Source organism: Vicugna pacos, chromosome 16, assembly GCF_048564905.1.
Source record: "Vicugna pacos chromosome 16, VicPac4, whole genome shotgun sequence".
NCBI lineage: Eukaryota > Metazoa > Chordata > Mammalia > Artiodactyla > Camelidae > Vicugna > Vicugna pacos.
Genome location: NC_133002.1, coordinates 24862487 through 24880175, shown reverse-complemented (window position 1 = coordinate 24880175; position 17689 = coordinate 24862487). Strand labels below are relative to the sequence as shown.

Genomic DNA, 17689 nt, shown 5'->3' with positions numbered 1-17689 from the left:
TGTGTCATCTCTCAGTAGGCTGCTGGAGACAACATATGTATAAGTATTGGATCTCATTAAACCCCAAAATATATGAAGTAACAAATAATTCTGTGGCTTAACGTTGGTTTAGGGCGACTGTGTAACAGTTCTGACTCTGCTGATGCTAAATTATGGGTATAGGAACTATGGAACCTCCTCAAATATCTTTCATCATAAAACCATCTCTTCTTATTTTCCTGTTTCTTAGTAATTGCCAAAGACTCTCAAATGATGGCTTCACACAAAACAGCAGCTAAAGTTTAAGAGCCCTCTTGACATACTCACTGTGGTAAACACTGCACATAATTTCTAATTCTCACAATTCTACAAATCAGATACGAATGTCCCCATCTCATAGACGAGGGAAAAACTCAAAACGAACTGACTCAGGCTCAAGTGGCTCAGTGGCAGCGCGTGCAGGCAAACCATATCAAAAACTACACCCCTTCGTATATGTACCAAATTTCCTACCACCAATTAACACACAGCGGCGGGGTCAAAACTCAGGGAACTCAATACACTTTTCACCTTTAAGGTCGTCCAGATGCCGCTTCTAGCTGTTTTATAAAATCCCGGCTCACTGGTTTCTAACACTAGAAGAAAAGCCCGGTTTTCCCATTGCTTGCACAGCAAGTCTGAAATGTTCACAGTGAGATGACAGAATAAATCTAAGATATAAGCAGAATAACTTTTCCAGTTAGACAGACATAAAGGACATTGGGCTATTCTGAAGCATTAAGTAAAGTAATCAAAATAAAATAACGTTGTTTAAGCCTCCTTTTACAAACAGGAAAGTTAAGACTGTAAGAAGGTGCAACAGTGCCACCTATGGGTAAAATGACCTTCCAGGTTACCAGGAAAGATGCAACACAAAAATTGCCTGTAGGATCAGTAACGAGAATCAGATAAATAAAACTTATATAGCACATGCTGCACTTTGATTCGGGGGAAAGGAGGGATATTCAGTATTTAATCTGATATTGCTAATACTCCTGAATATAAACAGAAGATATAGGCTCATGGAAACTCATCTTAGAAGAGGAAAGAATCCAGTTCAGCCACTTCATTTTACAGGAGGGGAAACTGAGACATGGGATCTGTCCTCCTGGCAATCAGCAGCAAAGTTCTCCTATGCCTCATGTCTTGCACTGTAGCAAAAACCAACAGATCTGTACTAGGCCTATATTCATAAAATTCACGTTTGTATTTTTCCAACAGTAGGTTATCTAAGTATCTTGCAAAATACTAAAAGAGCCAGGATATCATACAATTTTGTTGCCATACAAAAACATTTAATTACATAATAAAACAGCATGAGCTTTATTCTCTCTATTAAAAAAGTGACATGTCAAATCAATGTTTTGATATTTTAAACCTGTTAAGAATGTAGAAAAAAATCAAAATTTTCTTTAATCACAAAATAGAGGAGCTTATTCCCTGAAAATGATCAATATGGATTTTACTAAACTTAACGGATCTGGTCAGAATCCCACGAATTTAAATGTCTGAGTGGATGGTTACACGGCAACATAAATTCTGATTTGTAACAATACATATTCTGTGTAAATAATCTTCAAGGTCATCTGATTAAGGCAATTTAACTAGTCCCTGTCTCACTAGAATGATACAGATTTCATTAAAACTTCATACTACACCAAAAAAAAAAATGAATCCTTGTTACTTTAAACCATATTCAAATATATCATACAAATATATATTGAATATGTATCAGAAATAAGCGACACTCTTTAGTATTCAGAGTTGATCCTTCTAAAATATCTGTCATTGTGACAGCACACTTTTATTAAGCACCTCTTGGGTTCTTTGTATACAAGGCATCTACCTCTCACAGTCAGACAAATTAAACGATATTACTCAAATTTCACAAATGAGGAAATGTACTTAAGCCATGAAAATAAAGTACATATTCATCAACAGGAAAGAAAAGAGTAAAGACTTTTCTTACAATATTCACTGACAATCTTTTCTTCCATATTAAAACTACATAAAACCAATTCAGTCTTTGTAAGTATTTCTGTCAAAAAGGGCCACAAGAGAAAAACAAGCAACATCATTAGCAGTGGTTGGACTTTAAGAGCTCACTTCTCTTTTGCACTATAAATATTTTTAATGTTTTGTTTTTAGTGCTTACAGAGCACTAAAATAAAAAAAATAACTTTTTATGTAATTACCTGAGAATCAAAAATTTGTGAAAATGAACAATTTTAATTTCTGCCACTCTGTCTCAACTTCTCAATGGTGTCTCTCCTTTCAAGGCCTCATCAGTCTGAGATCACTAAACTCGGCCGTTTATGGAGTCACAGGTGTTCGGGTAACCACTTAACGGGAGGCTGATAAGAGGAGCAATTAAGAATGCATTCTGTGCAGCCTGGGTTCCAGCACTGAGCTAGCCACAGCCTGCTGCGTGTAATTTGGGACAAGCTGCTCCATCTCTCAATCCCTCAGCTGCAAAAAAGGAGACACTGATACCTACAATCAAACACCTGCTATGAATTAAAACATGAGGAAAACATTTTAGCCTTAGGTAGGTGTCCACTCACAGTGAGTTTGGTCATTATGATGATGAGGATGGCTGTTAACAAATTAAGCTAGACCAAACAGGAGAAATCCCCTTAAAGGAGAAACATTTTAAGTCAATGAGCATTTCTTTTTGGATGAATTGTAGAATATTCTAATGATTTTTTAATAAACCAAATTTTGTCCATTAATTATAGATTTACAGGTTCATGGACAAGTCTCCAGAAAAAGAATTAGAGGCCTCTTACCTCTGTAAACTAAGAAAGTAAATTTTAACAAAAATCACGGAGGAGATTATACCTCATTTGGGAGAGTAAGTGCTTAACATGCATGAGGCACTCAGTTCAGTCCCCATTAACTCCATTTAAAAACATGGTTTTTTAGGAAATGGAAAATTAAAGCAAAAAGATGGAGGAATACAGAATTTTTTTAGAGACTCATCTCAGATTTAAGATGGGGAAGAAACCATCCATTTCTCAGAAGAAATCTTGAGGACTATGTAAACTGGATCTGAGATGTCTAGTCCTTTAACATTATTCAAGAATTCATATTACCAAGTCTTAAAATTACCTGATAACGCACAGTGGTGATACTGATCATAACAGCTTCCATCACGGATCGAGCTCCGGCTAGGACTGCTCTGTTCTGACATCTCTGCCCCTCAGGCCTCACCAGGCTGAGAGCACTAAATTCGGTCATTCAAGAGCATCTTTTGTAAGTCCTCCATTTGTGCTTCTGACTCTCCCCTCACCAGCTCCTCTGAGGGAAGCACTGTTATCATCTTTCCCACTCACAGATAAGGCCACTGAGGCACAGAGACTAAACTCGTTCCAGGTCACATTGGCATTAAAGGAATTCTGTATTTCTGCTGTTTGCTTTTGACAAAGGAATCTGAGATATCAATTCAAGGCAGACTGTTAAATAATCAAGTCTGTCAGGTCTTCACCTCAAAGAGCAGATACTATAAATTCCTGATGTAGGATGAGGCTGCCGCCACAAACTGACTCAGCTTGAAATTAATATCCAAGATGAAGCAGCAGATACACGTAAATATTCACGATTGTCAACTCTGCTCACGGGTCTGGGCCCTTCACTGCCTGAACGGGGGTGCAATCCCCACCCGTGTCTGGGAGAGAAGCGCGGCTCTTCCCCGGCTCACCCAGGCTTCACGGGGTATTTCCCCCCACAGACTGGCCTCAATGATTAAAAGATCTCAAGATTTTTACACCATGCAAATCTAAAAGACATTTCTGCAGATGGAGCACTTTCTCAGGCTTAAATCTTTTTTGCCTACACTCAGCCAGGGGGAAAAAAGAAACATGACTCTACAAAGTCTCTGACCCGCACCACTCACAGGAGTAGAATGGCCAGAGCAGAAGATGATTCTTCACATTGCAGGATGAGAAAAAAATAAAGATGCCCCGACAACAGGCACTCCCAGAGACAGTGCTCAGCAGTCTTCTGCACACTCACGGTTGTGCAGCCCTCATCACCTTCTATTTCCAGAACACTTCATCACCCCAAAAGAATCCCCCTGTCACTAGCAGTCACTCCCTAATCCCCCTCCAACCAGCTCCTTCCAACCATCACCTGCTCTCTGCCTCTGCATGTGCCTATTCTGGGCTTTTCATATCACTGAAATCAACAATATGTGGGCATTTGTGTCTGCTTCCTTTCAATTAACATGCTGTTATCAAGTCTTGTACATTTTGAAGTGGTATCAGCATCTCTTTCTTTTTTTTTTTTTTTGAAAACGTTAAAGATTATTAGAAGGTGGTAAGTACTATCAAAAAGAGCAGAGTGGAGCATAAGTGATTGGGTTTCAAAGGGAAAAGTGTGGGTTGAACAGTCAAAGTGGACTTCCCAAAACAGGTGGCATTTTTCATTTTCCTCTTCTTTTTTGTCTTTTTTATTCACTCTTACGTGTGAATAATGTTCCACTATATGGAGATACTACATTCTGTTCATCCATTCAGCAGGTATTTATGGACGAGGCCAGAAAAATGAGTGTAAGAGGTGACTAGCATGGATGGCATTGAAGCAAAGGGCAAAATGTGCTTTCAAAAAAATCCAACAAAGAGAGGCACAAGGAAATTCAGTCTGTTTCTGAGCAAAGTGCTTGCTTGCTTCGGCAGGACTACCGTGCAGGGCTGGGGTGGATATTGGCAGGAGTCACGGTGAGGGAGTCAACTAAGACTCCCCACTGCAAGCAGCTCAGCCAATCCTCCTCCCTCATCCTGTATTTTTAGAGAAATGTTTCTAGGTTACTCTTATTTCAAGTAATAGCATTTTAACTGCACATCTGATCATCTCCATCAGACCACATTATCTCCAAGCCACAGAAAATCATTCACTGAACGGAGCAGCTCCAGGACATAAAGGTGAATGATCAGGGAGTCCTGCAGCATTCCAGCCTGCAGGCACAAACCCCACATGTGCCCTGGTGATGTCCAGAAAATAAAATGCATGGAAATTTCTCACTGCTGGCACACGACATCTGCCCTCAAATTGCCCCAAAATCATGCTGGCAAAGCACTACTCAACCCTCTCACTATAAAAAAACCAAAAAGCTAAGAAGGCAAATTTAGGCTCTCCCATTGAAAACCAGCAACCATCACTGCCAGTATCTGAGCAGGAATGCTCCTGACTTCGAAAACCACTGCGCAGATACTTTTCAAACGTGAAACTCATATATGTATTCCAAATAGATGATATTGCAGTAGGATTTTTCTTTTCAAAATTTCCACTTGCAACATTAGCACAAGAAAATTTATGTTTAGGCTTTAAAAAAATCATTTATCCTCCACTTTCTTAGTTTTGAACTTATTATTATTTTATAAATGGAGTTATGCTGTGTATTATAAACCATTTGATTTCTGAAAACAAGACCTTTATGACCTCACTATTTCAGAGCAAACTTTAACGATTCTTTGAGAGGTGGGACCTGGGGCGCTCACTAACAGCTCTTTAAATACTGACAAGGATGTGCTATTAAGTAATGCAAAGGCTCTAACTTCACATTAGCTCAGAAAGCAAAGAAACCACACCAAAGACTTCCTTAAATATTTTATATATTCGTATTCTTTTGAATATTAAAATTCTTAAAAGAGGATTTTTTGAAAAAGACAACAGCTGTTTTAAATTTCCTCTCACCAAGAAAGCAATCTTTATCAAGAATAAAAACCCCTATGGAAATCGAAATGACAGGACGTTTCTAGCTAAGTGAACATCCAGATCTGAACACAAACCTAAATCCAATCAGATCTCACTCGAACGAGCTCAACAAAGTCCTGGGCAACCCTGGAAATTAGCTCTTTTGTTCCAAATGTTGGCTGAGCTAAGATCATCAAACAAGGAAGGGAAAGAGAGAAGACGAAAGTCCACCTGGCAGCCTCCATCAGTTTTCTTACAGCCACAAGGTGCCTCAAGGGCGGCCCCGCTAACAAGCCCCCCATAAAGAAAGCCGGCATCCACACTGCCCCTGCCGTCCCCAAGTAGCCCCGATGCCCATATTCCAGCCTGTGAATGGTATTCTTATGATCCCCCAGTTGGTGGCACCCACCCCCTCATCCCCGCTACACACACAGAGCCACGGCAGCCTTCCCAAATCACAAATTTGATTACATCAACCCCACTTCGAATGCTTCAGAGGCTCCCTGTTAGAGTTCTAGCCCCACCCCAGACCCTGCTTGCCCAGCCTCACCTCAGTACACAGGTTCCCAGTGACCTCAGGGGTCCCCTGACATGCTCCTACCTCTCACTTGCCTCCAGGCTCATTTTGACTGTTTCCCAAGGAAGCCTTCCCTCCCTCCAACCTCCACAATTTGTTCCTCTCTTCCTAGAGCTTTCTAGGCTAAGTCAACTTCTGACAATGCTAAGCTCTCAAGAAGCAAATACATTTTGCTTATTATCGTGGCTACACCCTCTCTCCCCTATACTCACAGAAGTGCACGTGTTATGAATAAATGAATGACGGGTTGGATCTCAAAGGGACAGACATACCTGCTCTCGCCCATCCCGATCCTTCTGTCTGTAGAATATCAGAAGCAAAACCTGAAGTACCTTTCCTGAGGGTCACTTTCTGTTGACACCCTTCACTGCCTACTGTGTCAGTTCTAGTAAAACTCAACTTCTTCCAAAGCCCTACACCACGGACTGTCTCCAGTGTCCTCCTGAGCAGGGGCTCCCTCCACCCTGGACTGCACAGGGCACTCTCCCCGGGTCCCCACGCCAAAAGCCTCCAGGCCTCTGCCCGGGCTGCACCTGCGACCTGAGCCACATTCTTGACTCCTTCTCCTGGCTGACTCTTACTCTGTCCTCACAACTGAATTTAGAGCCCATTTCTTCCAGGAAGTCCTCTCTGATAATGTCCTTAAGTCTTGTCTGGGCTCTATCTATAGCGGCAATATATGGAGACCAACTGGGTGCCTGCTCCTAATAAGACCACGAACCCTTGGGGGCCACGTGGGAAGGAGTGAGAGATTACAAGACGGGTGGGGGAATCAAAAAGCAAAAATCACAGCCCAAGTCCCAAATTCAAGGATACTTTCTCAGAAAAAAGTATAAACTATTTCACACGGGTCCAATTTGGCTACTATTTTTGTGGCTTGGGGACAGCAAGAACTTGGTGTTCTAGTCCAAAACCTAGGTTACATGCAAAGAAATGTATATATTCATATCCAAAGGAAACAAGAGCTGCTCAACAACAGTTTGCAGTTAGAACTGAAAGGAAATTTGATAAAGGCAATCTCTCTCTCTCTCTTCTTTCTTTTCTGGAATCATATAATTTTAGAAGTATTTGCGTGACTAACAGATGGCTACAGCCCGTGATTTTGCACAGGAGTGTTTGGGGCTTAGGAAGCCCAGATTAGATTCACTCTGTAAATGCAATCACACCAACACACTGATAGGTGCCGTGGTGGTGAAGCTGATGTTCCAAAGCAGGCAACCTTATTCTGTAAGAGAACTCTAAATAGAAAGCAAGAAATGCAATGTCCTATACTGAATTTCATTTGCTATATGGGTCATTAATTGATAGTATATCTTGACTAATGGAACCCAAAAATAAATTGTCAACGTCGGTTTTCTTCATCTGACCATTTGATGCTAACTTTGGATATTAAACACTCACTCCATACGGAAAGCTCAGGTTTACGCTGCAGCACAGTCACATCCCGTGGAAGAAACCTGACCAAGGGAGAACTGGAGAGTTTCCGTTCAGAAGCTGCAGAGTCTGGTTTTGCACCTGTACATCATTTGCAACCACGGCATCTTCAAAGGAGTTAGACGTTACCTCTGTGGGGCGAAAAGCACTGCGTGCTTCAGAATCATCAAAGAACGCTGAGCTTTGTGAAACAGTCCTGAGGCACTTAAATCATACTTTTTCTGAAAGGCTCCAAAACTGACCCACTTCACCATTCCAGGTATAACAGGGAAGTACTGGAAACAGTAGAGAGAACATGACCTTGAAGTCTGACAAGGCCCTGCTTGAATCCTGCTACAGCATTTACTAGCCGCTAAACAGACCAATTCCTTAACCCCTCTGAGAAGGCTTCCCAATCTGCAAAAGGGGGCTGCCACTGCCCACCTGGGAGGCATGGATGTGAATGCAACACACAAGTAGGGCGGCCGACTGGTACCTGACACGGGGCCTGGCTAGTTTCCCTCCGCTGCCCTTCTGCCCCTTTAAACTTGCACTGTTCCCCCGGTAACGATCAAGCCCCCGGAACAGACTGCCTGTATCTTCTGTGTATCCCTGGATACATGCCTTACCCTTAGGAGGCCAGAAAAACAACTGCCTCCTCCCAAGTCACTAACAATGTTCTTAAGAGTCTGGGTATATTTAACTCTATTTTTCAGGGAGACTACTCCAGAACGTTCCAAGCACCTTTCTCCAGGTTCGCTCCCCTCCCTTTGCCCATCCCTTCTCACCTCAGATCCTCTGTCTGACTGCCTTCTGTTCATGGGAAAGAGAGTCCGGTAAGGTGGGGACTCCCTAGGCCTCCCTCCCTCCCTCACAGGTGACTGTGACTACATTCTCCCCACTCCCCACTCCAACTTCAGCTTCTGAGGACTCTACCCTCCCAGACCCTGCAGCCTCTGCACCTTCCCAAGACGCACATGTGGCCATGACCCTCCCTGCAGATTTCTTCCTGGTTGGCCCTGCCCACCCCCTGGCCCCTTAAGGATAAATAGCATTGCTCTGAAAATGGCAAATGCAGCTAACTGACACACCAAAGCTGCATGGTCTGGGCTTTCCTCCAACCCAGGCACAGCCCTGCCACCCCTCAGCCTCAGTCTGCAGCCCTCGAGAAGATCTAATTCACATGCAAGGCTGTGAACACCAGCTAAGAATGACGACTCCCAACGTGTATCTCTAGTCCGGCTCCTTCACTTGAGCCCCAGGCTCATCGAACCGAGTGCCTCTTTGAAGTCCTAACTTGGATGAAAAATGGCATCTTAAAAATGCCTCATGTCCACCATTTACTCTGGAATTCGATTCCTGGCAGGTATCTCCCAGACTCCCCATTTTAGTAACAGCCCCAGCACCCACCTAGTTGTCTGAGGTCACATTCAATTTCCACTCTTCCCTCCCCCCGGCCCTGCCCTGCAATCAGTCCTGTTATTTATGACAATAAGTCCATCTCAAGTGTGGTTCTGCAGGGACCATGGTCGGAACCCCACAAGCTCACAGCATGGTGCACTGAATAACAGTCCTCCGTAGGGTGCTCCCCGGCGGGGGAGGCATCTCCTGCCACTGGACACCTCAGAAGGCACTGGATTCTCACACAGGAGGCCCAGGAGAAGGGACTCAAGGTTCTCCCGTGGTCTGAGCTTTGAAGGGCCCGAGGTCTGGGGGAGCTCCTAATTAGCAGACACACTTGAAAGTGAGCAGATGAGGATGTGGGAACCAAGGCAAGGCTGTTCTCACTCCAACTCCTGGGCTCATGGGAGCCACGGGAAAGGCCTGTGTCCAGGGTACAGCCCGGCCATCACAGATCCCAGCCTGCAATTGCCAACCCGGACAGCCTAGACTCCATCTACTTGCGACACTTACTTCTGTTCTGTTCCCCACCCAGAATGTGATGGACTCATTCAGATATTCTGGCCTGTCTCAAGTGAGACAAATTCAGTGAAAAATGAAGTGTCCACATTTGGACCAGAGCATGAAAGGAGAAACAAGGCCTCATGGTCAGCATGATGGTGGTGGCCACACCCTTCCACCGGGTGAGATGAACCATGGTGAGGGTGAGAATCCAAGGTCCTAGGTCGGCCAAATCATCTTCCTTCATGGTTGTCTGGGGTGTTGGAGACTGACTACCACAAACTAATGACACGGCCGTCAGTGGTGAACGTCAGCTGCAACAGAAACGGATTCAGCTATTTACTACCAACATGGGTTAAAAGTAAATCCCTGGGTAGGAAGGTCTGCACGGCTGCTGAGGCAAACCACAGACCCAGCTTTGAATGCCCACTGGCTGAAGCAGAGAGGAAGCTATGGCCCTTTTAGCTGTCCCTGTGTCCAACAGATCCAGGTGAGCCAGCTACTTAGGAGAAGTCCATGTTGTCCTGATACTCAGAAAAACCAGCCTCGTAAAGGGAACAAAATAGTGGCATGGATTTTAGACCCAATTCGGCCCCTTTATGAAGGCAAAGTAAAGTAAATGGCACGGGGAAGTTGAATGCAAAAAAAAAAAATTAAAGAACCAAACGGTGACTGCTTCCTCCAACAGCGTCCCCTGCAGATGCTCACCCCCGAGCCGGCCACTTCCTCACCAGTGACCACCGGCCAGGAAGCGCCGTCACGCACGTCACACAGCGACAGCCAGGAACCTCGTGCCGAGCACGTTTGTATAAAAGCAGGAATCGTGCAAGTTGCCGCAGAATTTGACTTTACAAGTTTAAATACTCCATGAAAAGAATCCCTCAGCAGCCGCCTAAATCAATTCGCATCTCACTTCTTCAAAACAATGAAACAAATTTAATAAGGGCGCATTTGTCACCAAATAAAAAGAGGACCAAACAGGTTCCTCAAAGCAAGGATTTTAACAGGTATCAAAAACCAGTGGGTAATGTGCAAACAAAGTAAATATTCCAAAAATTAAGAAAATACAAAATGACGAGGATAATACATGGATCAAGACAGCTGTTAAGTTTTTGCTTTTTAAAATGATTGAGACAGCACGGGTGGCAATCTGGCTATTTCCAATGCAGGATGTGCACAGCCCACATTTTCAGATGCAACAACATGCTCACTGGGCAGTACAAGTGAAAAAGGAATAAAGAAAAAGGAAAAGATGAAGACGAGAAAATTAGAAACACACAAGAACAAAAATGATTTTGACAGCATGTACAAGAATTTACGTGAGTGTGTGAGGCCAGGGACGCGGGGATGGTGAAACCCACCCTCACCTCTTGCTCCAGGGAAAGCAGGGGCCTGAGGGGAGCGGTGCTGCCGGACGACCCCAACGTGGTCAGCGCCCCTAACCCAAATTCCACCTACAAGCGTCTAGGCAGATTTTGAGCTACAAATTGTGGTCGCATTTCATTCTGGACCGTTTTACTCACTTCCACCAAGAGTAGCAGGAGAGAATTAGGCTCTGCTCCTTCACCAAAGCATTGTTTAAAAAACTAATGGCTGTGGAATACTAAAAGCAACAATGTGGTAAAAGTGACTGGAGGAGAATGTGCTTGACCTGAGCTCACTGGCCGCGTTATCTCACTGACGTTCAGAAGCTGGCTGAGCTCTTATGGTACCAGGACAGACAGACCCACAAGGAGGGAGATTTAATGCGCTGCTGTATTTTGATGCCGGGAGCCATGCCTGGTACATGAGGTTCTGGGTAATCAATGGTGACAGTGTCAAACACTGTGGGCTAAGTACACATTCGGCTACTCCGCCAAGTCCCAAGGGCAGACTTCAAAAGACAAAAACAAGCTGGCATTCTTTGGTGGCTCTGCAGACTCAGAGACAAGCATTTGTTGAGTAAAAATGTCACCAGTGACTCCTATGACAAAAGAGGAGGCACTGGCGTGGGGGCTGGGGCAGGGCTCAAGGCTTCAACTGCTCACTCACCAGTCTGTCCAGGGGGAGAAGGTGGTCCCTGCTTACGTTGCAACGATGCACCTACCTTGACTAATGCCTGGGGCCTCAGCAGGTGTTGACAGGTGAGGTGAACAGAGCCAGACTCGGTGTAGCACGGTGCTGGGAGCTATGCCCTCAGCAGTGCCCAGGCTCCTAAACATACCAGCACATCCCCAAGAAGCAGAAGGGGAGTGCGGGCATGTAGATCACAGGGCCCTGTGAGGACAAGCACAGATCATGGCCACGACAAGCCTCTCCCCTTCCTTAAGCCATACAGGTATATCTGGGAGGAACAGAAAATTCATCCAGAGACCGCTAGGTGGGCTCTCGCAGGTGGGACTCGGGTCCACTTCTCTTCTCACTCACAGGGCTGGTCTAGATATTCTTTTTATCAATTCTCTAGCATCTTCTCCTCCAACTTACCAACAACCAGAAAGTAGGATCTGATCTTAGGTAAGTTCAAGAATCACAGAGCACTGCCTTCACGGCGGGCCCAGCAGCATGTGCCAGGTTCTCGGACCGTCACCTGTGGGACCACCATGAGCCCTCTCCAGACACAAGGACAGAGGCCATAGGACGGGGGGACACAGCTTCCCTTACTCTCCCCAGCAAAGGGGGACCACTTCTCGGCAAAGACATCTCACCCTCTTCTGCCCGAGGGACAGCACGATAGATACACCGGGAAACAGAGCAGAAGGTGGGGGGGTAGGCAGCCCAAAAGAGCTCGTCTGTACTTCCGAGGCAAAGTGGGGACTTTGACTTAATCACAGGGACAAACTGAGAATGAACATTTCCCTGCTCTGTCCCATACACCGTGATACGCCTTTCCCTGCATAAGGAGTTCATTCGGGAGTCCCTGGCGGTGTTTCTGATGTCCTAACTTGGCATGGTGGCTGTCGGGCAAGAAGAGAGGGCCTGAGCCGAACAGGTGCTGGGCCTGAGAGGCAGAAGACACCGGCTCCAGCCCCAGCTCAACCAGTGCCCCGTTCCGCCTCTCGGGGTTAAGCATCTCATCCAAAAGCAAAGGAATGAGACTGTCCCAGGACAGGCTGCCCAACAGAAATGAAATGAGAGCCATGTAAAGAAAGTTTCCCAGTTACCACGTATAAAATAGTAAACAAAAAAACAAACCAACAAACAAAAAACAAATACTAGAAACTGATTTTAAGAACAGATCTTACTTAATCAACTGTATGTAAAATACTATCATTTTGACATGTAATCAATGTAGGAAGTAAAGAGATAGTTTATATACATTTGCTAGACAAGCCTCAGCGTCTGATGTGCATTTGACCTACAGCATATCTCAGCTCAGTCCAGCCTCCTCCCCAGTGCTCCTAGCATCAGTGGCTTTGGCTAATTTATTGGACAGCAACTCCAGGGTTCCCACCATGGTCCTGGCTGTAAAGCGGGAGTAAGTGTCCACACTAACCCTAAAAGGATCTCTCTGAAACAAAGGCGGATTCACTTTGAAATGTCTGTAAACCAGCGGGCTGCACCTCCCTCCCCCCTTGGCTACAAGACAGACTTCTTCCTTGCTGATCCCTTTCTGGATGTAGGGAAGCAATCCGGCACAAAGCCAGGGTGGGCTGGCCTCCAGGTAAACTTACCTGCTGTCTGTGTCCAGTCCCATGAAGTCCTCCTTCTCAAACAGGATGCAGAGGAGGGGAATCTTGCCCCAAAATTCTTGTGGCCACCATCCAGCCACTTGGACTTGAGCAAGATGAAGAGTGACTCAGTGAAGTCCTCGATCCTCTTCTCCACCACCCTGCAGTCCTCGTAGATTGAAGGAGACGTCGGTGAACGGCTGCTCGGCTACCTCCCCATGCAGCACAAAGACAAAGAGCTGAGAGTCATTAAGCGCGGTGCCATACAGCCCCTCTGCACGTGCAGCTTCTCCAAGGCCTTGGCAGAGAGACAGTTGGTAATGGTGACAAGGCCCACGACTTTGCGGTGTGTCTGGAAGACGCTCCACCCATTCTCGGGCACATAGTGGTGCCTGTAGTGGATACAGAATGTCCACTGGGAGCCGCATGGGCTGATATGGCACACCGAGGTGAGTAGCTGATAGATGCAAAAGAAATTCTCCTCTGAGATGATCTCCATTGGTTGGACCACAACGGGACGAGTCTGGTGGTCCTCAGCACACTGCACGTAGTCAGGGATGCTCATGTTGCTGGCCCTGCCGAGAGGGGTGAGGAGATCGAGGTACATACTCTGCTGTGTGCTACGGGCCCATCTGGGTTGCTGTGACCTGGTGTGTACCAGCCAGAAGGCAAGGGAAGCCAAAGCAAATCCGGGGGTACAGTTTGTCCTCAGAGTCTGCACATGGCTAATGTATCTCGGATCATATTACCCAGCTTTTGGTCTAGGCTTCCTGCCTCTGCAGAGAAGGGTCATTTCTTATTTTCTATTTCCAAGCACCTAGCAAGGCCCTGATGCAAAGTCACTGCTCAAAAATGCTGAATAAAAAATGAACAAAGAAAATGCTTTCCCCAAACCCCTTCAGCAGAATATAAAGAAAAGGACCACAGTAGGATTAAAAGATCTGGATTTGTATCCAAATTATTTGATCCCCTAAGCTTCATAATAATGGATAAGAAAACTTGCCTAGGGGAAGAGGATACAGTTCAGTGGTACAGCACATTTTTACCATGTACGAGGTCCTGGGTTCAAAACCCAGTAACTCATTTTAAAAAATGAAACAAATAAATACACGTAATTACCCTCCTGAAAAAGTATTTTTTAATTCAAAAGTCAAAAAACACCTTGCAATTGACACAACATTGTAAACTTGACTATACTTCAATTAAAAAAAAATCCTTGCCTTACAAGAATATATCTGAATTACGGATGTTTGCAAATGTAAAATGTCTAGGGTACCACCTGCATAAAAAGAGGTGACTGTACAAATGTACTATCCCTCCTTAATGAGCTATACTTCCTTTCGGAGGGTTATAACCTCTCAGAGCTAATTTTCTCAGATTAAAAAATATAAACATTGCCTGATTCTCAGTAGTGATGAATAATCAGATAAGCCAAAGAAAGCATATGACCCACAGAGTTTACTCAATAAATGTTTGTTGAATGAATGAATAAACAAGCAAGTGAATGCTGCTCCCTGCCACAGACCATCATAATGGTACTGCCTGGAAATCCCAAGCCCACGTTCACCCGACTCTGCACTAACAAAGTGGGTGAACTGGGTAGGCCTGTGTGCTTCTCTAAGCCCCAGTTTAATCATGAATAGAAATGAGGGCAATAACACAAACCTCAAATTGTTAGTGAGTCAGTAATGAATTGTACCTCACCATTGCAAGATGGAACCATGAAGGAAAACTGGGCAAAAGGATCCATAAGCCCTCTCCATATAATCTCTTACTACCACATGGGAATCAACATTACATCTCAAAATAAAAAGTCTAATTTTTAAAGAGGTTATTGAGGTTAGGTGAGCTCACTGTCTCAAATTAGGAACACACAGTACAAATAGGTCAATGCCCAGCCCATGAGATACACTCAGTTATCATTCCCACTGGACCCACTGGTACCTCCAACTTCAGAGCAAGAGAATGGGTCCTCGTGGCAACAGGCCACAGCACCTGAAGCTAACAAAGCTAATGGTGTCCATTTCAAAGAGCCCCTGAAACCACCCTTGTTCTAATTTTCTATTTGTAATTTTTACTCCTTTTCATTAAATAGAAACTCCCAATTCCATAGAATTCTTACCAGATATCATGATGGCAGCCCTTCAAAGCCTGAACAAAGAGATCATGACGGCAGAACTTCTTGGTGAAACTATAAAATGAAAAGCTATTTCCACAAGACCTCTGAGAAAATCTACAAGGGAACTTCATCCTGGACTGAGGAAGAGGACTGGGGAGGAGGGGGTAAACTGGGGCACAGAGAACTATGGCCCACCTGTCCCACAATGGGCTTCAGACTCACCCTCACCCTCCAGGAACTTAAAATACACACAGACAGTCTGCTATGGACAAGATTTTTTTTAAACAAATCCCTGAATCCCTAGCAGGTCTTGTTTCTACCGAGACACAAATGGCTTATGTGTATAATGTTTCACAAAAGCCTTAAAATATTATCACCCCAACTTGACACATCAAGAAACTGAGGTAGAGAAGTTTATCACATTCTACAAGATTAGAGAGAGGCCACGTCAGTCACCATATTTAAATCCAAGCCCCTGCTCCAGTGCTCACACTAGAAAGTGTGACATACTGCCCCTTTCCTGCCCTCTCCCTGCAATCAATCTCTGAAGAGTCTTTTCTGTTTCACCTGGGATCACAATCACATTCATATTCCACAAAGAGCTATGTCACTCCTTGGAGGACTTATCAAAATCTAAAGGGTTGGGCTGAGAGGAGAGATTTGCATTTTCTGTTTCTCAAAGGAAACATGGCTATAAAGAAACTGAAAAGTACTTATCAAGTCTAAGCCCTCATTGTGCAGAGAAAGAACCGGAGGCTCAGAAGAGATGAGGAAAGGGCCTTATTAACAAATATTGCCTCAGCGCAGCACCAAGCCAGCCCTGGGCCCTTCTGGGGGAGGATCTGGGAGGCCCAGGAGAATGAGTGTAATAAAACAGAAAGAGAAGAAGCATACAATTCCCTGTCTCTACACCACCATACCATGAATTTCCACCAAATTACCCAGTATGGGTGCAGCCAATATTAAGGTTGTCTAAACAGGTTATAGAACCCTGGAATTCTCAACCATAGTTGAAATTCCAAAATTTACTGTGCCTTTTTCCCAGTTCAAGCATCAATTCAGTGGGCACTCTGTACCAGGGACTACAGAGGCCTGAATTTGTCCCAAATACAGATCTCTATTACCACGTGTGCAAACCACATAAAGGCCACCAGAATAAAAGCACCCACAGATAAGATGAAATTACTGAAACTGAAAGCAGCCAAAGAGCATATATTACTAGGAAAAACGGTGCTCCTATAAATGGACTCATGAACATAGAAAGTAAACTGTGTTTAGCAGGCAGGGAAGGGGGGATTAACAGATACAAATTAGTAAATATAAAATAAATGACAAGGACCTGCTGTATAACACAGGGAACTATATTCAATTTCTTGTAATGAGTTATACTAAAAACAATCTAAAACATATATATACATATGCATATGTTTATAACTGAATCTCTTCTGTACACCTGAAACTAACATTGTAAATTGACTAAACTTAAATAAAAAAGAATTTAAAAAAATAAGTAAAAATAAAAGCAACGCCATTAAGAAAAAATAAAAGAACACTCTAATCCCCTTAACTGTATGTGGTGGAGAATTCTGGTTGCAAGCACCAAGTCCACTGGATCACTCCAGCACTGGCTGTCACTCTTTCTGACCATCAGAGAGTCACTTGCTTCACTGAGGTTACTTTTCTCTTCAGTGAAAGGCTACAGTTGCAACTAACAATGTATAGAATCTCATCATTCACAAGTACAACAAGTAGTGAGGACTTCCCATGGGCCAGTCACTGGACAGATGAAAAGATAGGGTCCCAGATATATTCATGGGTAGAAGAAGTTTATGCCATAAAGACATTAATTCTTCCAGTTTTGATAGACAGATTCATTGCAATTCTGATTAGAATTCCTACCAGATTTTTCTTGGAATGTAACAAGTTAATTTATGATCAGGAATAGCCAAGAAATTTCTTTAGAACCACCACTTCGGAGGGGTGGATAGGTCATTCATTTCCACTGGTCTTTCTGAAGTGATGAAAACGTTCTGGAATAATAATGGTTGCACAACTGTGAATATGCTAAAAGCTGCTGAATTGTACCATTTAAATGGATGGAATTCATGGTGTGTGAACTATATCACAATAACACTGTTACATGAAGAAATATTTCTTGACAATTATTTTTCTGTTTATACCACTAGTCTATCACACAATTTAAGAAAAACAAAAAACCAAAACAAACCAAACTGTGCCAGGAGCTCTTTAGGACTGCAATATCCCTGGGTCTCCAAGGCCTCTGGTGGTGCTGTTCCTCTTAACACACACTAGCTGGGC

The 17689-nt window shown here is 44.1% G+C and overlaps 1 protein-coding gene across 17 annotated transcripts in view; it reads right to left on the bottom strand.

Annotated features, from left to right (window-relative positions):
- LOC140686240 (trafficking protein particle complex subunit 9-like) overlaps positions 1 to 17689 on the bottom strand; it is a 164423-nt gene that overhangs the window by 35580 nt on the left and 111154 nt on the right. For 3 of the 17 annotated variants that reach the window (XR_012059943.1, XR_012059945.1, XR_012059947.1), the window contains exon 1: positions 13255 to 13507. The exons of 4 other annotated variants lie outside the window; for them this stretch is intronic. Coding sequence is in view for 1 of the 13 variants with exons in the window: in XM_072939959.1 (XP_072796060.1) it covers positions 3130 to 3258 (129 nt within the window). In the remaining 12 variants the exon portion in view is untranslated. Of the gene's footprint in view, positions 1 to 3129; positions 3529 to 10971; positions 11159 to 13254; positions 13524 to 13553; positions 13827 to 17689 lie in introns of those variants that run through there. 10 more of the 17 variants (XR_012059938.1, XR_012059931.1, XR_012059936.1 and 7 more) reach the window with 5 other exon arrangements.